The sequence below is a fragment of the Dendropsophus ebraccatus genome, chromosome 4, assembly GCF_027789765.1.
Source record: "Dendropsophus ebraccatus isolate aDenEbr1 chromosome 4, aDenEbr1.pat, whole genome shotgun sequence".
NCBI classification, from domain to species: Eukaryota; Metazoa; Chordata; class Amphibia; order Anura; family Hylidae; genus Dendropsophus; species Dendropsophus ebraccatus.
In genome coordinates this window covers 68,850,793-68,872,940 of record NC_091457.1, presented here as the reverse complement: position 1 = coordinate 68,872,940, position 22,148 = coordinate 68,850,793, and the positions used below count along the sequence as shown (strand labels likewise).

Below are 22,148 nucleotides of genomic sequence, written 5' to 3'. Positions count from 1 at the left end.
TTATTTAACTCTACTGGTTACACAAATATTTGCTTTACATAAATATTTTACAACCAAAGATGAACAAATCTATTATACATGATGTTAAATAACAGCATCTATTAGTAGAATCCAAAAATATCAATTGAAGTGCCTAGGACCCGGTGAAGAATCTGACATGGGGTTTACTGTCTCTAATACTTTTATTTTAGTATGTGACAGAGAGACCTTTTGACCCCCCCCCCCCTTAGGCCTTAAGACTTAACTACAGATTTAAAATTAAGATTTAACTACATAACTCTGTCTCTTTAGTTACAATGGAGTCAAATTGCTCAGTTCAAGATAGATGAACAACACTTTAGAATATATATTCTCCTTTAAATGGATTTTCAGAGACTTTTATATTGATGAATGATCCATAAGATAGGCCATTAATATCAGATTGGTGGCAGTAAGTCTTCCAGCACGCCCACCAATATGCTGATTGACGGAGCCATGATGCATCACTTACCAAGCACAGCTCATTACATTTATTAGTGGCTGTAACTGGTATTGCATCTTGTCCCATTTACTTCAGGGCGAGTTGCAATAGCAGGTACAGATGCTGCCATATGAATGGAACAGTGCTTGATACCTGTGTTGGATAATTCTTTAAGTTAACTCTTTAAATTAGAAATTTCCCCTGACAATAATCTGATCTGGGTGTTTTGATGACCAGGTGTAATTTATGGGGATCAACAAATGTTAATTATCCCTGTAGATCCATTACAGGAAAAAATGTTCAACATACTGTAGTTCCTAAAATAAATGCAAAAAAAAACAAACAAAAAAACAGGGCAGATTCAAGCAATGTGAATAACACATGCAGATGTTCTCCTCACAGCAGAGTACAGTACACCTTTAATGCCCCAATTGATTGGACGTTTAGTAAGTCCAAGTGCTCTCAATATTATAACTTACATATTTTATAACATCTCTTCTAGATTAAAGGGAACCCTGTCATCATTTTGATGCGGCCTGAACATTCAGCATGCATGCTCTTCGGCACCTTCTCTGTGACCCACCAACCTTAATTGATAGATCTTTCCTTATATCAATAGTGTAGCTACCATGGAGGCAGACCACACAGCTGCTAAGGGGCCCATGAGGTAGCCTGTATCCATGGTACTAGTTATCGGTGGCCTTTCCAGCACTGAGAGGTCATGAACAGCCCACCCCCCCAGGCAATGCTCCGCTCCACCTACTTCCCTGGCAAAGACCATGTGCAGCTTCAAACAGCATCTCCACTCGCTGGGACGACCCCCGCCTCCCTTTCCCATCGGACAGAGAAAGGATTAAGGATTCATGGTTCAGGTAGCATAAAAGTTAGGACAGATTCCCTTTAAGTAATTGAAAAATTAATTAATTTCATATTCTTCAAAGTCATTTATATTAACATATACTATAAAACAATGTGCCATAGTCAGGCCTGTATGTTTGCTTTGCCAATTTGGCCAGGTTTGTTACGTGTCTATGTAATGTAACATTTCCTCAGTTAACAGGAATGTCATCACTTTCATGTTCGCTCATATCTACAAGGTGTGAAGTACACTGTGTCCCTGCATTGTTTCCTCTTTGATAAAAATAAGTTCACTCCTTGGTTGCTGTCACTGAAGAGGGGGCCGGGGGTCCCATATTGGACAGTGGTTCCTCATTGTTCGTCATCTGTTTTCTAGTCATACTTTGGCAGTGTTTCTAGTTGAGCAAATTAGCCTGAAGTGTTGTGCCCTTGGCTGGCAAATCCTTTTAACCCGGTCGAGTGGAGATCATGAATACCTAGATTGTTCCCATGTCTGTTATTCTCCGGTGTTTATCTGGCTGAGCTGTCAGTCAGACCATTATAGCTGCCTCGCACGCTGAAATCACTTGTCCACTCACAAAAGCAGAGTCTGTTGATGATAAGCTAAACAAAACTGCTGGAATGCCGCTGCCAGGACGCAGGGCAGTGAACCTTAATGCATCAGGTGTAAACACAATGAGACTCCCCCGTACTGGCTCCCCACCAGCTTTTGTCCTGGGCCCCAGATGGAAGCCTACATTAGTGGTTACCTCAACTGATGCTTAGAGCGGACCTGTCATCTTGATCATTTATTTTACTTTTAAATAAATAAATAAAAATGGTTTATACTTTTATTTTACAAATATAAGTGGAAACTATAGAACAAAGTAGTTTATAGAGGAAAAAAGGGTTAATACCATATTGGCTTACTATGGAGCTATTCTCCTTTATGGATAACACTTCTGGGGCTAATACAGCTGCTCATATAACATGAGATGGAACATGATGCATGTTTTCCTTTTAGGGTGCCTTCATACGTAACAGATCCGCAGCGGATTTCAAGCTGCGAATTTGCATCAAGATTGGCTGCTGATCCCTGCCCTGTACACTCTATGGGCAGAAAAACTTGCAGCGGGATGGACATCCTGATGTATGTCGGCAGCCCGCCCCGTTAACCCCCTGCCGCTGGAGCATATACATCACCTTCTCCCCGTTCCAGCTTGCTTCAGGGGTTCCCGACACATCCCGCTCAGCCAATCAGTGTGCTGCCCCGCCACAGCGCACTGATTGGCTGAGTGGGACGTAAAGACGCCGGGAGCCCCAAAGCAAGCTGGAACAGGGAGAAGGTGATGTATACGCTCCGGCGGCAGGGGGTTAACGAGGCAGGCTGCCTACATACTCACATCGGGATGTCCATCAAGCTGCGAGTTTGTCTGCCCATAGAGTGTTCAGGGCAGGGCGACAAATCCGCTGCAGATCCGTTACGTGTAAAGGCACCCTTAAGCCACCTACAGAGCCGTTGGCCCCGCTGGGTAGATATCAATGAAAGCATTTAGAGCATACCTTCATTGCATGTATCTGTTTTTCTATTTTTATAAAATACCGCCTTTATTAGGGCCGCAAATAGTGTCAAGGAGGCAGGGCATATTGTCTTACATTGCACCTAGCACCTCTATGCCTCAATGACCTTACACAGAGTGCATGTCACACACAGAGGTCATACAGCACAGTAAGGCATAGTGGTGGTAGGGCCCAGGGAATTATAGGCTCCACCTCCTTATCTCTATTCACAGATCATACAAAGGCTTTGTTTTATGAAAATAAAAACCCTGACAAAGGCAACAGAGGTATGTTCTGAATGCCTTCATTATGAAATGAAAGTAAATGTTTTAACATAAAGGACATATGATATTTCAGATTAAGGCTGTATTCACACTTCCGTTGTTCTATCCGTAATTGCAGACACGCAATTGTGGACAGAACATAGAACCAATGTTAATCAATGGCCCTCGCTACAATCACTACACTGATGTAATGCTCTGTAAAGCATGAAGCATTACAGATGCACTTTCATAGTGTGCTCATTCTTGGTGCCAAAACGTGTCCGTCTTATGCAAATTAAAATTGTAATTTCCATAAAATTGTCACAGTTTGGCGCCAAAATGACGGCCACAAAAAACGGTGCTGTGTGAACATAGCCTTAATGAGCTGGGCACTTGACTGAAAACATGGCCCATAAAAAATAACATTGTCAAGTGACCATATGAAAATTATAAAATGATTTAAAGGATTAATGCGGCGCTAAACAATTATTCACTAAATAACACACATTACAAAGTTATACAACTTTGTAATGTATGTGATGTTAGTGAATGGCCCCCTTCCCCGTGTTCCCCCCCCCCCCACGCTAGACCTGGAAGTGTAGTGCTCTATACCACCAGCACCAGCCCTCCTTCATGCCTCCCCCCCCCTCTGCGTCACCATCAGCTGCTCAGCCGCGATTGGCTGAGCACTGTTATGCTCAGCCAATCACGGCTGAGCAGCTGATGATGTGGTTGGAGCGGTTCGGCCGGCCTCCCGAAGATGACATCATTGTCCCAAGATGGCGAACGGGGTCGACACGAATCAGGTGAGTATAGAGCACTACACTTCCGGGTTTAGCGTGGGTGGGTGGGGGGGAACAAGGGGAAGGGGGCCATTCACTAACATAACATACATTACAAAGTTGTATAACTTTGTAATGTGTGTTATTTAGTGAATAATTGTTTAGCGCCGCATTACCCCTTTAAAGATGTAAATACATTACAAATTGTGGCAAAAGATATTAGTTGTTCCCAATGAGCTGTGTGTAAAAAATGATGGTAGTAGTAAATAACTAATGATGGTTTTCCGGATCAAGCTGAAAGCTGTGAAAAAAACACAGTGCTGAGCATCATAGAATTCTCATGAAAACATAATTCCAGTTACTTAGTTGTTACTCCTCCTTGTCCTTTTGAGTTCTGGACTGTTTGCTGGCTGTATAATTAAGATGATATACTGTAACTTTTCTGAAGAAAATCTTTATCGTTCTTTGCTTTGATACAAGATTCAGTATCCTGTAAAAAAATGTCTTCCTTGTCACCAAAACTATTTACCATCAATGGAAGTGTCTAAGTAATTATTGACATCTCTTGTGGTCCTTTAAGTTAGGGCCACACTGGGTATTTGCTGTTCGTTTACCTGATGGTAAAAATGGATGCAGTTGTTTGCCATCCTGTAGCATCAATATTTTAATTATTTTTTTTGCTTACACAAAGCCATGGTTGGCCACGATCTAAAACGGATACAGTGAATTAGAATAAGTAAAAACAGCTGACCTGCAACCCCTCAATAAAAATGAATGGGGAAATGCAATTGTTTACATTAAAATCAAAAGTTCCAGCTTCCTCTTTTTGGCCAGAGATGTTGGTCTTTGGCCAGAGATTGGTATTTAAAGTGTATCTGTCATTAAAAAAAAAAAATCACATCACTTTTTAATTTGTTTTATGTCTATCGACCAGTATGATGACACTATGATGTAAATTTTATTGGTACCAGTCTGAGGTGGATGGAATATTTAGCTTGTTTTTAATTCTACTTTATCTGTTATTATATTTTTTTTTATTCTATTTTATCTATTTTTATATGATATGACCAAAATAAGAGCATTAATCATTTAAAATCAAAGCCCTGCTAGCGAAATCTTCCTCAGGCAGTCTTAATCAGTAGAGGCACTATGGCTTGTATAGAGGCCACAATTGCCATTGGACCTCTAATTTATTTATTTATTTTTGGGGGGATGGAGCAGTTACTATATAGCTGTTTCACAACTTTTTGATTGGGTGGATCAGCTGATATTTCTACTCTGCCCAGAGTTCATTTGGAAAAGTCTGATGGGTCAACCTTTCCCTGACTTTGGCTGTGTGGTGTGGATTATAGCATATGCTCTATAGGGGAGATTTATCAAACATGGTGTAAAGAGAAACTGGCTCAGTTGTCCCTAGCAACCAATCAGATTCCACCTTTCATTTTCCAAAGAGTCTGTGAGGAATGAAAAGTAAAATTTGATTCGTTGCTAGGGGCAACTGAGCCAATTTTTCTTTACCCCATGTTTCATAAATCTCATATGTGTTTAAACCCAATATTAGGCCTGGTTCACATTATGTAAAAACAACATCCGTATTTCATAACAACGGCCGTTGTGCAATACAGCCATTGTTATTACATAGTGTGAGCATACCTTGTTTTGAGAGCATATTGTTTATAGTCACTCCACTTGGTCTTTGGTTCATTCCTGTGTAGTTTCTCTATCTTGTAGTTGTTGTGTCTTCCAGTGTGGTCTAGCTGCTTTTGCTCCTTATTTCTGTCAAATAATGGTGGGTTCCTATTCTTGTTATTACCGGTAGTTGTATGTGCCTTCATTTATTTGTTCTTGTGACTGACTAGTTGTTATGTAATTTGGCCCCACCATAATTCCTAGGAGTATCTTACATGACCTTTCTTTAAAGTAAAGTAAAGCTCAAACATAAAGAGTAAGGGGAGATTTATCAAACATGGTGTAAAGTGAAACTGGCTCAGTTGCCCCTAGCAACCGATCAGACTGCACCTTTCATTTTCCAAAGAGTCTGTGAGGAATGTAAAGTGGAATCTGATTGGTTGCTAGGGGCAACTAAGCCAGTTTCACTTTACACCATGTTTGATAAATCTCCCCCATAGATTATATTGTATGTATAGCAATCTCATTATATTATTTGATTATCTTCTCTTACATAGGATATGCATTCAGGGAATTACCTGTAGTTCTGAGAAATGTAACTGAGTTGTAATGGCTGAAAAATAATATTAACACAAGTAATGCTGGGGAAACAAACCATACACTAGTACACATTTGGCCATCAGTCTATGTTATATAGACTGAAGGTCCTTGCGTATAGGGAGGACCGGTGGCGGGCAGGTGACATATGGCCAATCGTTCGACCGTCAGTTTTTGAAGGTGTATGGGGGCCTTTAGGGTACCCATTGATCAGTAAGTGATAGCTTATCCTAGAGAAATGGTACTGTAGAGGGAACACGTCTTTATATTTGTCAAGATAGTTGCCTATATTTTATCAAAGCCCCTATAAAGTGAAGCACTCATCTGGCGGACAGCAGCAGCCCAGCATCACTCTCACTCAAAGTCATTGAGAATCGCAAGTTGTTAGAATTTTCCTGATATCATTTGCAAATGGGTAATTCATCATTATGAGGCTCGCACATCCCAGAAACAAGGAAAGTGATTAGACCCTAATTACTGCTCCTTTTTTAACATGGCAAATAGTCCAAAATGCATAAATGTCAGGTGTAGAATACTTACCTCATTAACACTTCAGCATTAACCCATTCACGCATAGTCTCATATTTTGGGGCTAAACTGTCATCTATTATGTAATGTCCATTATACTGTATGTCTTAGATTCCTAATAAATGGCAGCAAGCAGACATCTTGATATAGAAAGAATGCCTGAAAATTGACCATGCCATTATACAGTGAATAGTGTTTGCCAAAACTATAAAACCCCTTCAAATTTTGATATCTAATTGATATATTGATATCTGACTGGTCCTGATGGGCAACTGCTCCATTTTTTTTTTTTTTTTTTTGCAAAAAAAAGTTTTTGAAAAACTTCTTTAAAAAAAGTTTTGCCATATCACCAAGACAAATCAAATGTTTTATTTTGGTGTTCAGAGCCAGACTCCCACAATATGTTAGAATGAGCATTTCTATCCGTCTCACGGCAGGAGATTGGGTCTATAAACATTCTATGGAATCAATGTACTGTAGTGAATGAGACAGGAAGAGCAGTGTGCCAGGGAAAGAAGTTACTGACTGATGAAAACTTTTGATGTGTCTCTATGACAGTCAACTCTGTAACAGTCTGTGACAGTCAACCATAGTAACACTTTAAAGGAGTTATACAGCGCTACAAAAACATGGCCACTTTCCCCCCTACTGTTGTCTCCAGTTCAGGTGCGGTTTGCAATTAAGCTCCATTTACTTCAATGGAACGAAGTTTGAAACCCCACCCAATCTGGAGACAAGAGAGGGGGAAAAGTGGCCATGTTTTTGTAGCACTGGATAACCCCTTTAAGACTCCCATGCACTTTAAATGTCATCCAAACCTGGCAATTTTAGTAGCATAACCTGACTAAGTTATGTGTATTGTGGCCTTCTGATTCTCCTCCAAAACATGTTGGGGAAAAGAAAGTTGAATCCTTCTGTTTTCTTTAGTTTGAATTAGGATTATTTATTACACCTTTGTTTATGAAGGGATAAACTATATCTGTAATTGTACTGTTATTTAAGGAAGCTACAAGGGAATATTCACATGGGGTAGGTTTGCTGCAAACACTTTTCTATGCCACTGCCCCATTCAAGTGAATGGAGCCAACTTTTAGTCATAGAAATTTCTACAACAAATCTGTTACTTTTGAAAATCACCTTGTAAAGGCCCAGGAGTTCACGTAGTACACAGATCTTTATAAAGAGAGCTCATTTATACAGCTGCTACTCCATGGTCCTGGTTAGAAATAGTGCAGTTCCCTCCTAGTGTGAAAGTAATGGGTTTTGTCTAGAAAAAGATAACAATCCTCTCAAGCATTCGACCCTTCCAATTGAGAGAATTGTACAGCTGCACTTGAACACAAAGACCATGTCAGCCTAACATTTCAGCACTCAACTTAATAGGCTCTTCTCAGGCTGAAAGGCAAAACTAACATACAACGATTACTTTGTGGAGGTTTCCGACATGATCTAGGTAGGATTTCTAGTTATGGTTAAATGGATTATACAGAATTAGAAAAACAGTGCCATAGTTTTTTATGGGTTGCAAATTGAGAGTGATTTTAATTTGTTCTAAATCAATTAACTCATTATTATTTAATCTCTATTTTGCCTAAAAATATGTTTGCGATTTACTTCATGTGAATCAGTACGAACAGGGACGCCTGTTAAGGACTTGTACTTACTAAATAGCAAGGCCTAACATGTTCACCTACCTGCTCAGTTCCCATTATTTGCATGCTTGCTGCCTGGAGATCACTGGTGCTTATATGCATCACCATGTACATTCTCCATTTGTTATGCCCGGACCACTGTACCTGAACCAGTGAATGATCACCGGGCAGTGAGGTAAACAATGCATATTTTGCTGCTCACACAGTTTCCATAACTCTCTTCATCTCAGACAAGACAGGAGTCTCTGTTGTTGAACAGCAATGCCTCTGTGCCCTGCTGCTTTCTTTTTCTGCATCACCAATTTCACTCTGCACCTGGCCTAGTGAGTGTTCACTGAGCAGTGAGGCATACAGTGCATACCTTCTGCTCAGTGCATAGTTTCCACATCACCTTATTTCAAGACCCCATAGAAATTACATAGAGGAGCAGGGACTATCTTCAAAGAGTCCCTGCTCCTGTACAGTAAGCAGGGATGCACTATGCTTTATGTTTTAGGAAATAGATCTTGTTAGGTTACATTTTTGGGGAATAAATAAGATAGTTAGCACATGCATAGTAAGATATGTTTACTTATATATCTACACGAGTACAGTATACGCCCATACTGAATCTAACCCTACAGCCCACTCCTCCCAGCATTCTATGGCTCCATCCAGGGTTCAATTCCCTATTCTGAGTAATCTAAAATACTTCTGGGGAAAAATATTTCATAAATCTATGATTAAAGTGACTCATTTGCTGTAGTTAGAGATGAAAGAACCTTGAACATGCTTGAGGGGGAAAAATTATACTGAAACCTACGCCAGCTCTGAGCTGACGTAGGTTTCAGATTATTCGCATGGACAGGCTCCGTGCGGTCGGGATTTATGTAGAGGCAATGTGCCTCTACATAAATCCTCTGAGCTCCAGAGCTGCGGTACATTTGTAAGCCCGGGGTAAAAAAACGCCAGACTTCATAAATGTCCCCCATTGTGTCCTACAATGAGTAATGTGCTGTTACATCTAGTGGCAATGGTTTACTGGTGGATAGGCAAGGAAACCTATCACAGTCCTTCCATTGTCCTGATGATGGTGACATATAGGACACATAAGGGGATTCTCCAAGGAGGAAGCAATTAGTATTCATATTATTGCTTACTTATGGAAAGCCAAATCTTGGCCTGTCTTCTGGAAGAGAGCATGGAAGCCTTTTTACAGGTTCTCCAACTTATTTTGAATTGGATCACTCTTAGGAAAGAATTATGTAGCTTGGACATAGGTCGAATTTACGGCAGTCTGTAAACTCCCTAACATTCATAGACAGTGGATTTGCTTTGGATTTTATATCAGGATTTTCAATCCACACGAGAGTGGTGCTAAATAAGGAACTGATCGGAGCAGCCGTTATACAAGTTCAGTAATTTACAGATGCTTATAGTGATTGTGAGTTCTTTACACATCTATTCTTATGCAACACTTGGCTAAGTAATTTTGAGGAATCGGACGAGTAGAAATTGGGGTGTAAATGTAGGAGCAAGCCCTACCTTTGCACTTTTTTTTTAAATAGTTTATTAGTGCATAAGGCATAGCAGTGCTAAGCTTGCTAAAACTAAAGGCTATGTTCAGATGCTGTATGAGACCTGCCATTCCGTGACCCGGCCAGGTCACGGAATGGCCGGTCTCAGAAAAGATCATCGCGGATGATCTTTAGCGTCGCTGAGTTCTAATGCGGGCGCATCCGTGCGCACCCATGTCAGAACTCCTCACTGCACTGGGTTTTCTGCAGCCGCTATTCATTGAATAGCGGTCGCAGAAAACTGACATGTCAGCTCCTCGTGGCGCCGCTAGGCATCCCGGCAGGAGTGTATACTATGTGTATACACTCCGGCCCGGATTCCCTTTAGCCTTCAGCACATCGTAAGTTCCGTACTAATCATGGCCGTTGCAACAACGGCCGTGATTACTGTGGAACTTACGCTGTGTGAACATGACCTAACTGTGAAATCATAACAGGAAAAATTACTGATAAAGCTACAGTAGTTCATTGTGATGTTTGAGTTAACCTACAGCTGAACTCCAAGCAACAAATTCAACTCTGCTACATCTGCATGCGTAATGATGATAACTATGTCAGCCCTAATCATCTCACTCTGTATACATAGAGGAGGCCCGCCTTGGCATCATTAGCCCGCTCTTATACTGGAGTAAGTAGATGGATATTGGTTAGAGACACAGAGGACAGCAGTGATATCTTATTACTGCTTCTCTCCAGAAAGGTCACTTGCTTGTTAACTTTCCCGTTGCTCGCTAGCACAAAACTGACGAGATCTAATGGTATTTAAGTTAAATGGCTTAAAGGGGGAACAAACGAGGACATCAATTTAGCTACTTCCATCACTGTGACAATGTGTTTCACTGACACTACTCTTCATTTGGTGTAAGGCCCTGGTTTGAGAGTAGTCAAGTAAAGATAGTAGGAAGAAATCTCATCTTGTCAAGAGCAACATTTCACTTAACTCCTTCCCAGAGCTGCCAGCAAGATGCAGAGTGACAGATGTTTCATTGGGACTAGTGCACATTGCCAGCAGAGATTTCAATCCATAGCTTGGGCACACGCTATATTATGGATAAAGACTACACATCACTGATACCTCCGAATTAGAGAAATGTAGAAAAGTGGAGTATGTCATCTAGCATCTAGGTTTCATTGTCCTAGCTACTGCCTTGTAAAGAGTTCAAGTCACAGGTAGAGCAGAGTTGTTCTTGACAATTAGAGATAAAAACATCAATCATAATTTATGTCCAAGGCTGGGGTCAAGAACCATTTTTAGCCAAAATTAAATGTAGATTGGAGATGATCACAACTTGAGCACACTTGAGTCCGATTGTTCGCATTTGATTACAGGTGGCTTAAGAAATTGGATGCAGCCCTAGGAGCATGTTTGTACACTGACCATACATGTAAGACCAGCCTAACACAGGCATATTATAGCCACATTTTGTATTATTGGGCTTATATAGTTCCCTGGTGCACCGTATACAGCTCGTGAGCTGCAGCAGAAGCTGTATACTAGAGAAAAAAAAGGTTTTATTATAGGGGCGCGTGGCAGGCATAGGCGGGCAGGTAGTCATCTGGGCGGCTCAGAGCAGAAAGTAGACATGGGTGGGGAGCCGCCTAGATCACTACCTGTCCGCCTCTGCCTGCCACACACCCTGGTAATCCTCTCTTTCTCTGGTATACAGCTTTGGCTGCAGCCGTGGCCAATACGTGCCCAATTGGGCTGATTGGTTCCCTTTAAGCTGTCATTCTGTATAATCAGAAACACACCCCAGTATCAGCACCACCCTCTCTTCTATACAAACTCCCCACCTGTATTACATGTGCTCCCATATATCAGGTCCCTTGTATTTTGTGCTCCCATTTAATATTTAGACCCAATTTGGGCCCTCAAATAGTACTTAGGCTCCCTCTGTTCCCCTTATATATAAATGAGCCCCCCCCCCCATAGTGTATAAGCCCCCTCTGTGCCACCAAAAAGACGACAACACCCCTCTGTTCCCCAATATAGTACTTAGGCACCCTCTGTGTCTTCCATATAGTAGTTAGGTTCCTCTTTCCTCCTCTCCCATGTCATTCCCCCCATAGGTATCCCCCCAATATGTAGTTTGTCCCCATGTAGGCAGTAATGTAATTCCCCACCAGTAGTTAGCCCCTGCTCTTCCTAAGCGACATCACTCAGTGACACAAGAGAGTGCTCTCTCCTCCTGGCACATGTCGTCATAACTTTCAAAATTTAAAGTGACTCTGTACCCACAATCTGACCCCCACAAACCCCTTGTACCTTTGGATAGCTGCTTTTATTTCAAGATCTGTCCTGGGGTCTGTTCGGCAGGTGATGCAGTTATTGTCCTAAAAAACTACTTTTAAACTTGCAGCCCCATGACTAAAAGCCGCGGCTTAGATTGTGTATGAATTAGGCTGGCACAACCTCTCTGTCCCTTCTCCCCACCCCCCTCATCATTAGGAATGCCCCAGGCAGGTATTCTCCTATTCATCACCTGTGTCAGCACGGCACATGGGCTGGATCGTTAAGGCACCTGTGTACTTTTCACTGCAGAGGAATAGGAAAAATGGTGAAGAGGGCGGGGAGGAGGGACTGAGGGATGGAGGGGTGGTGTAAAGTTAGGGCACAGATACTCCAAGCCACGGCCATTAGGCACAGGGCTGCAAGTTTAAAAGTTGTTTTTTAGGACAATAACTGCATCACCTGCCGAACGGACCCCAGGACAGATCTTGGATTAAAAGCAGCTATCCGAAGGTACAAGTGGTTTGGGGGGGTCAGATTGTGAGTACAGAGTCGCTTTAAATCAACAGCTGATGTGATATAAATCAAGTTTTCAATTTACATTTATAATTATTTTTTCATTATCATGCTATAAAAAAAAGCTATAATTATCTGAAATCCAGGTCCAGTCTCCTGAAGGCAGATTTTTAGTCTTGTGCTGGTTGAAAAAAAAGAGACTAAACACATAAAGTCCAGGCCATTACAGAGAGTCACGGATCAATGTATCCATCAGTCACATGACTGCCTTCTCTGTGAGCGCATATGACCTGGGAAACACGGGACTTTCTGTGTTTAGACTCTGAAAAAAAAAAGTCTTAAGAGTCTAAACACAGGAGGTGCTGTGTTTTTAATAACTAACAAAAAAATAATGAATGTAAATTACAAATACGCTTCATATCACATCTACTCTTGATTTAGATTTTGAAAGTTATAATGAAATTGACATTTTAACTTTAAGTACTCATTAGGAGTGCTTATGGTTTAACACAAGAGGAAGGGTGGGAAGTGGGGCAACTCGGACAGGACTGTTGGCAACTATAGTATTATAGAATATATATTTTAAACTATAGACAGCCTACAGTGTTCATCAGTGGTCCGAAAGTCACATATTGCTCACAATCCTATGTTGCGTGGTTTGCCATAACCCAAGTCCTAAGTTAGGGCCATACTGTATGTACCAGTAATTGACAGAGTTGCAAACCTATCATATCGACTAAACAATGGTCATTTTAATAGTATATTACAAGAATACCAAATGTCAATTGGAAAATTCATGATTTCTTATTTCTCTACATTTAAAGGGGTAGTGCGGCAGTAAAGAATTATTCACAGACTAACACACATTACAAAGTTATACAACTTTGTAATGTATGTTATGTCTGTGAATGGCCCCCTTCCCCGTGTCCCACCACCCCCACCCGTGTACCCGGAAGTGTGGTGCGCTATACTCACCTGTCACGTGCCGACACCCGTCCCTGATCTTCAGCGAGTGACGTTTTCTTCGGGCGGACGGCGAACAGCTCCGACTGTCCCGAATGCCGGCCGCCCTCTGCAGCGTCATCCGATGCTCAGCCGCGATTGGCTGAGCATAACTGTGCTCAGCCAATTGCGGCTGAGCACAGTTGTGACGCGGCGGAGGGGGGACGGGCGGCAGCGTCCCGGCCGTCCGTCCGAAGATGACGTTTGGCCCAAGATGGCGGACGGCCCTCGACACGGATCAGGTAATGTATAATGCACCACACTTCCAGGTACAGGGGTGGGGGTGGTGGGACACGGGGAACGGGCCGATTCACAGACATAACATACATTACAAAGTTGTATAACTTTGTAATGTGTGTTATTCTGTGAATAATTTCTGAGCGCCGCACTACCCCTTTAATATATCACTCCTTCATGGCTCTCGACCATTACTCAAAGCCGATTGTGTCTCTTGTGGTGTACACCATCATTGAAGGTCAAAATGTTACATGCTAGGTCTATGTTCACTTATAGTATTGTTGTCAGTAGTTTGGTCAGTCTTTTTTCAACCCAAACCAGGAGTAAGTTAAAAACACATAAACTGTGCACATCTTTCCTTTATAATTTTGCCCTGTCAGTTCCACTCCTGCTTTGGTTGAAAAAGACTGACGGAAATATGTGTGTGAACATAGCCTAGGTCTATACTACCATTGTTATGTAATTCATGGTGGAGTAGACTGTTTCCATTCTCAGTTGTACTAAATAATAGATCTGTAGTATAGAGACTGAGCAGAATTTAATTTCGGCCTACAGCACTGTATACTCTAATAAATGTATTGTAGGAGTATAAAGCTCAGCCTGTACTGTATTTTACCATTACAGAATACCAGCAGCATAAAGTATGAGAAAACTCCATTGAATAATATACTATGTGAGGATACCTATAGTATGGGTGGTATATTTTTCAGTGATTAGATTAGAACATGGGTATATTGTGACATTGTGCTTAGGTTATGTTTGCACAGACAGATTTATCTGACAGATTATTGAAGCCAAAGCCAGGAACAGATTATAAACAGGTCACAGGTCATGGAGGAAGGACTGAGATTTCTCCTCTTTTCAAATCAATTTCTGGCTTTGGCTTCAATAATCTGTCAGATAAATCTGTCAGTGAGTGAATAGTAGATGGGGAGAGGTAAAATTTTTTTCATACCACTGCATGAGCCATATACTGCTGAGCCTATAACATTTGGTGATATAGTCTAATATTATTAGCCTACACTATAGACTATAATTGAATAATACAGAAACGAAGCATAATCCTTAAGTAGCATGTGAAATGGATTATGCTTTAGCTCTGTATTATGGAAGTTATATCATTCAGCGATGGTATATATTGTAGGCGAATAATAATATAATTACATGAGGACTTTGCAGAGACCTGTAATACTGGTTCTATTATTCAACATGACATGACAGATACACGTTAATGGAGTTATAGGCAATTTACCAGTTAGTTAAAAATTGCTTTTCTACATGTTCTCTGTTATATAAAAGTCAAATTGTTTCCTATTTGGTATCAAAGTGAATGAGGTAACGCCAGTGACAAGTCCATTGTTAGAGCTATTTTCTTCCGTGCTGAATTTGTTAACATTAATTCTTTTCAGCGCTGTGTCCTTGTCACATGACAGACTGACACGACACAAACTGGCTGACATTCTAGAGTCATCAGGAAGTGTTTAAAGGGCTGTGCGCTTTATCAGTATTTGCGAGGTATTCAGTCCCTATCAGCGGCGCAGAACACTGCACTAATTAGGTGGCTGACAACCCTCTAACTCACAGTGCCACGTCTGACCTGCCACGATGAGGGGAATTATAACCTGTTATTACACTGTCAAAATAGCTCGGAAAATGAAATTGTCACATAGAGTTCAGATGGTATCTAAACCCCCCACCCGCTCAGTTCTTAGAACATGATAAGGAAAATGTTAGGTTCAAGCTAGCGCTAGGTTCCAGGAAGCATTAATCTTAGTTCACATATAGCATTGTAATCAGATAATGGTTAAGAGTTGCACCTTTTTCTGTGCAGTTTCAAGCCTCAAAACTTGCTCCAAAACAACTATATGTGGGCATAACCTTAGGGTGTATTCAGATGTGGTGGATAAACTGCAAATCTGCATCAGTTAAATATTGGTAAATGGGTTTTTTAAAACTCTATCCACATATAACAAAAAAAATCCATAAAAAATAATAATGAGTATGTTGATGATTTCCAATAACTTGGAATGGATCATATTTAATCCATTGAATGTTTAGTTTTAAAATCGATCCACAATTTTCAAGGTGGAAAAATTCTACCATGTCTGACCCTTAAAGAAACCCTATGTACTCTGTGAGGGTATGTGCACACTACTGAATCGCGGCAGAAAACCCGTTGCTGATTTCGCAGCTTGCACCCGCTCGCGGACTCTGGCGGGTGCGTGTGTCTCCTCCCGTGCCATAGATTCCATTCTATGCACAGTCGGATTCTGCCGTCCGTTCAAAGAATGAACCTAGAATCCGCAACAGGTTTTCCGTTGCGATTTCGTAGTGTTCACGTACCCTTATCCCTTAGGGATGTGCATGACACAGAGAGATATTTTAATCCACCCCAAGGGCCTGTAGCTAGAGTTTTGCCTTCAATTCTAGTTATTTATTAGGGGGCCTTAAGAGAATAATATCTACAATTGCTGTGCTTTCTTGCAGTTACCCGGTGAAGATCAGGCAGCTACCAAGCAATTTGTGTCACCACAAACATATCCACCATGTGGATACAAAGTTTTTGTTATGTGTGAGGGCACAATAAATAATATACTAGCTCCCCAAACAACATAAATAGGTTTAGCTTGCCTTTACTTTACTGGCATAATACAGTATATCATTCCATAATAAATTAATACAGAAACAACAACTTTTCTGGGTTGACTTGGGGTTGGCCACAGCATTATTTAGAATCATAACTAGAGATGAGCGAACCTCTAGCATGCTCGAGTCCATCCGAACGCGAAATTTCGGCATTTGATAAGGGGTGGCTGCTGAACTTGGATAAAGCCCTAAGGCTATGTGGAAAACATGGATATAGTCATTGGTTGCATCTACGTTTTCCAGACAACCTTAGAGCTTTATCCAAGTTCAGCAGCCACCACTAATCAAATGCCGAACGTTCGGGTTTGGATCCACTCGCTCAGCTCTAATCATAACTATAAGAAAAAATAAAGTGTACCTTCAGTGTATTTTTCAGAAATTGTGCAGTACCGTGTAATTTCTGTAATGCACATCTATTTTGAATGTGGTGCTGGAATAGAGTTTTAAGTGCCTTTCTCCCTTTCTCATACAGTGGAACCTTAGGAATCTCTGTAGCTTTCTTCTCCAGTAAGAGCACCAGCATTATGTAAGATTTTAAAAGATACACTTTTTTCCAACCCAAATGCCAGATGGATGCATGTGTTCATGTACATTCCATACCTGATCCCGATGGTTTGGTTCCTGCCATCTGCGACAATGTTGTGTCGGGCAATTGGGTCGCTCTATGCATTGGAGGCGGACCTGGCACCCCCAGTGTACCAATAGTCCCTCTCCTCGGTGACATGCCTCCTTCAGAATCAAGTCTGAAAATGTACCCTATTAAACCCACTTTCTACAAGCCTTAACTTTGCAACTATGTACCTGAGGGCCTGTGAATCGACAGCAAGGCAAGTTTTTGAGGATGGAGCAAAGGCCAGTGCAGTGTATATATTACACTGTGCAGTGTAAAACACTAAGCCAGTTTACCTACTATATATCAGTAGTCATCTGTTTATTGCCTCTAGCTTTCAGAACATGTTAGAGGGGGTGTCCGGTGGGCCTCTTTTGCTGCTGGTGCATATAAAACAATAAACATGTTATCCTTACCTGCCCATGCTCTCTTGATGCCCTCTGGTGTCACAGATATCCCCTGCTAACTGCAAAGCCTCCACTTCCAAGACAAACTCATCTTGGGATTGACAGCTTGCTCAGCCAATCATTGACTGAGATGGGACAGCCTCTCGGACAGTAAGTTGGTCTTGGAAGCGGGAAGTCAGCAGGGGAAAGCAGCAAGAGGACAACGGGGGAGCGTGGACAGGTAAGGATAACATGGTTATTGTTTTATATGCACCAGCAGCAATATATTAAAAAAGTTTGCCCATCAGACAACCCCTTTAAGAGTTGCAGTTTCACAACACTTAAAGAAAAATGTGGATGGGATGTAATTAGGTAGTATAAGATTTGTTAAATCTACGTCCAAATCCATAAACTTTCTTAAAACTTTCTTATAATATATGTAGATAATGTAAAACTGCCTTTTTGCATTCAGTTCGCTGTATGAGATTTATTTTCACTTCATATTATCCATAAAAAGATAGATTGGACCTAAAAATAAAACAGTGCTTAGAATTTAGTGTCAGAGAAATGTGCAATACCTTATGCTACAATATAGTCCAATTGACAGAGGAAGGAATGGCCTAAATCCCTGTATAGCAGCAGATATCTGCCAAAATATTTCCTGGTAATTCGCTAATTAACTTACTGGCAAAAATGTGAATAAAACCACAGCTAAATCTATAAAGTTTCCCCTTCATTTCTTTAAGTACAATGATGGCGGATGGCAGCTGCCCAGAGACATGTTATTATTATGATTTTTACTAGTGGAGACTGATGGGCATTCCATTGGTCCAGTGTAACCCTTCCAATGCCAACTTGCCGGCAGTGCAGTGGTTAAAGTTTCCTGGGCATCCCTGCTGTGTCTATGTGTAGAAGATTTCTTTAAACACTTACGTTCCCAGCAGCATTTGCCAGCATGAAATACTCCTGACCAGAAATGTATGGACAGTATTGGCTGGCGTCCCAATTGCACTTTCCGTGATGGGCTTAATTGGAGTGCCTGGGTTAATTCTGAGCCATATTTTTTTATATCAGATGTGTCAGACTATATTGCTCCTCAGCATTAGCAGGCCGGGATTTTGAAGAGGCAGAGTCCATCCTTCAACGGAACGATGTTAAACATAATACCTTTAAATAAGAGCCTTCAATTGATTTCTGGAATAGGAGGAGAGAAGATCTATACAAATGGCCAAATTACTACAATGATAGAAAAGAGATAAATGTGGAGTTGTGCTTTACGTCTGCAGATGTGGTGGCAAATGACATTTAGCTATGTGTGACATACATTTTATACGTATCAAACTATACACTTCTCGCAAGGCATGGGATAGATAAATGATCTATCAGCTTCTATATTGTAGATGTAAAATCAAATAAAATCTAAACTTCCATTATACTGCATGTTAGGAATGATGCAGGTGCTCTTCTATCCCAATGCTTTTGGGCCCTGTATGACAGTACAAAGAGCCCCTACAGTTTCATATTACTGTCCCATTGGCACTCCATCTGCCTAAGGCAGAACAAACAAATGGGTATCTAGTTGGTCAGATTTGCTGAGTAGGCTGTAGGACCATGGTTTGCAGCTATTGTTACCCTGGTTGGAAAATACGCACATTTATGGGAGAAGTGTGGGTAATAGAAATGAGCACGCTTGAGTCTGATTGTTCGGCATTTGAATACTGGTGGCTGAAGAAGTTGAATGCAGCACTAAAAAGAGTCCAGGAAAACATGGATCCGGCCAACATCCAACATTATGGATGCATCCAACATCTTCAGCCATCGGTATTCAAATGCAAAACGAATGGACGCCAGCATGGTTGAGTTGCACTCATCTCTAGTGGGGAAACTTTATAAAATACAAAAGGTTTCCACAGGTGCTTTAGGACTGAGTGCTGCTCTCTTTACTTTGTGCTTTGTTCTCATTTGATCTGATCCACTTTTTTGCAGTAAATAAATGGCTCCCGTATGGAGCAATGTTGCAATCGTCTTGAAATCCCCTTTGATGTAGTCCTTGTCATCTCCAGAATATTTGTACGGGAAATTTTCCCTAATTATCAAAAACTATCTAGTATATTATCATGCTTTTCTCTGGGAAGCTAGACCCCAAAGAGAATTCTAGGATGTATCCAGAAACACACAGCCATTTCCCAAGTCTTATCTTAGATTGTGTTGTAAGCTGTGTTCATTTCTGAAAGCTCAGCAGAGCCACTGATGCTAATGCTGCACTGATGTTCGTCAATTCTGGATATAATTAACACAGTAGCATTCAATTGATACATATCTTTTCTCTTCTAGCAACAAGGAGCTGCCACATCTGTCTACTGTGCGGTCTCCCCAGACCTAGAAGGCCTTGGAGGGATGTACTTCAACAACTGCTGCCGATGCCTGGCTTCACAGGAGGCCCAGAGAGAGGAGACGGCGGAGGCCTTGTGGGAGCTGAGCGAGAGGCTTATCCAAGAACGAGTTGGCAGCCAGTCCAAATAGCAGGGAGCCGCTGTTAGGATCAAAACACAAGGAGTGTGTGCGTGTTAGGAACCTGCCAGCTTTGGAAGCTTTCCAACCCTATCATCAAGAGGGTTTCTATATACCTCTGATACAGATTAACTAGTGTTAAATGGAATAATAGCAGTCACAACATAGTGAAAAATGTTAAGTACTAGTGGGAAATGGGGAATTCTGCAGGGTTAAAGGGACGATATCTCTTTCTTGTTGGTAGTTAAACTGATTCCTTTGTCTTATGTTGATTTCTTACTAATTTTAAGATGAACATCATCTTGTGAATATGATCATCTGAAAATATGGTAAACAACTAACTTAAGGGTGGGTTCACACATAACATATCCGCAGCGGATCTCACGCTGCGAGTTTGCAGCAAAATCTGCTGAGGAAACCGTCACTGTCACTTTCAATAAGATTACATACCAAGGGTATGTGCACACTGAGCAATTCTAGCGGAATTGTAGCTGAAAGATTTCTGCTTGAAATTCCTCGCCTATTCTGCTCTGGCAGAATATTAGCTGAATTTGAGAGGAATTTAAGCGGGAATCTAGCAGAATGCAAGCGGATTTCAAGCGGAATTTCAAGTCCCATTGACTTCTATGGCATTCCGCCAGCGGAATCCACCCAAAGAATTGACATGTCAATTCTTTGGGCGGAAACGCGGATTCCGTGCGGAATTCTGGACGGAAATTTACTCTGTGTGCACGGGCAGTCGAAAATCCCATTGTTCTCTATGGAAGGAGCAATGTTACATTTACATGGGCGAAATTCCGCAAGGATTCAGCCCGCTTTTTATGGCAGAATTCGGGGGGTATTCCGCTAGAATTGCTCAGTGTGCACATACCCACACAGCAGAATTGTCATCCTATTGCAAGTATGTAAAAGGGCCCCCCCTTTAACACCTGGGGCCGGATACATACATTACCGGTTCGCGCTCCGGCTTCCTTCCGGGGCTCTCTGGACGTCCCTCTTAGCTAATCAGTGCGCTGCCCCACTGCAGCCACTGATTGGCTAAGCGAGTTGTCCAGACACCGGGAACCTTAAAAACAAGCCAGAGCTTGGACATGTAAGGTATGCGTAATGGATACATTACCGGGCCACGGGGGGTTAAGAGGGCTGCCTTTTACATACTTGCAGCGGGATGACAGTTCTGCTACAATTATGTAATCTCATTGAGGCTATGTTCTCACAAAGTATATTTTGAATTAATTGCAACACCAGCCGTGATTAATAGAAAATGTACGTTGCATTGAAGTCAGAGGAATCCCGGCCGGAGTGTATACAGACAGTATACACTCTGGCCGGGATTCCTAGCAGCCGCAGAAAAAAAAGTTACATTTTTTTCAGTTTTGTGCAGTCGCTATTCATTCATAGGGGAAGAGACTATCCCGTATTTTATTTTTAGTCTGATACAACTCCTTTAGCCAGGATGAAGTGTAAATTTCATGAAATAGCGCATATAATACTGGACATACCTAGCAGCTGGTTTTGCAGAATAGTTTGCATATACTTGGACAGAGATTTAGGATTTCATTGTTTAAATCTTCAACTCTTACAATTTTGACCAAACACATTCACTGGCTAGAGGAGTCCATCTAGTTAGGCTACACCCACACATCCGTCCGCAATTGCATGGGCCAATTCATTAAGAGTAGGTGATCTGTGCTGCAACTGTGTTCCGTACTAGGGCCTGCCAGTAGTTTTTGCAGCATGGATCCATAAGACCTACAGGTATTTTCATGGGGCCATAGAAATTAATGGGTCTGCATTCCATCTGCAACTGGGACATATAGTATGCGGATGTGTGGACGTACCCTTGGTCTTTCAGATTCCTGTTTTACTATTATACATGAATGCTGAGTTCTCTTTTGAGCTGCTTGAACCCTTTCAGAACTTTTTTTATGAATATATATATATATATATATATATATATATATATATATATATATTACAGTAATTCTGTCACGCTAAATCATAAGAGGTAAATCAAACCAAAGAGCATAAAAACTACTCTTTTTGTTTCAGGAACTTACACTTAAGGGGTTCTTTGATAAAAAAAAAAAATGGCTTTTATTAGGGACCCTCATCTCTTAGCCAGAGTAGAGGATAGTTCAAAGAG

At 41.3% G+C, this 22,148-nt stretch overlaps 1 protein-coding gene across 1 annotated transcript in view; it reads left to right on the top strand.

The window, feature by feature from the left end:
- Positions 1-21,271, top strand: part of WWOX (WW domain containing oxidoreductase) — an 819,888-nt gene extending 798,617 nt beyond the window's left edge. Inside the window, exon 10 of the mRNA XM_069966021.1 lies at positions 19,826-21,271. Coding sequence (XP_069822122.1) covers positions 19,826-20,014 — 189 coding nt within the window. The 3' untranslated portion in view covers positions 20,015-21,271. The remainder of the gene's footprint in view (positions 1-19,825) is intronic.
- Positions 21,272-22,148: the final 877 nt, after the last annotated feature.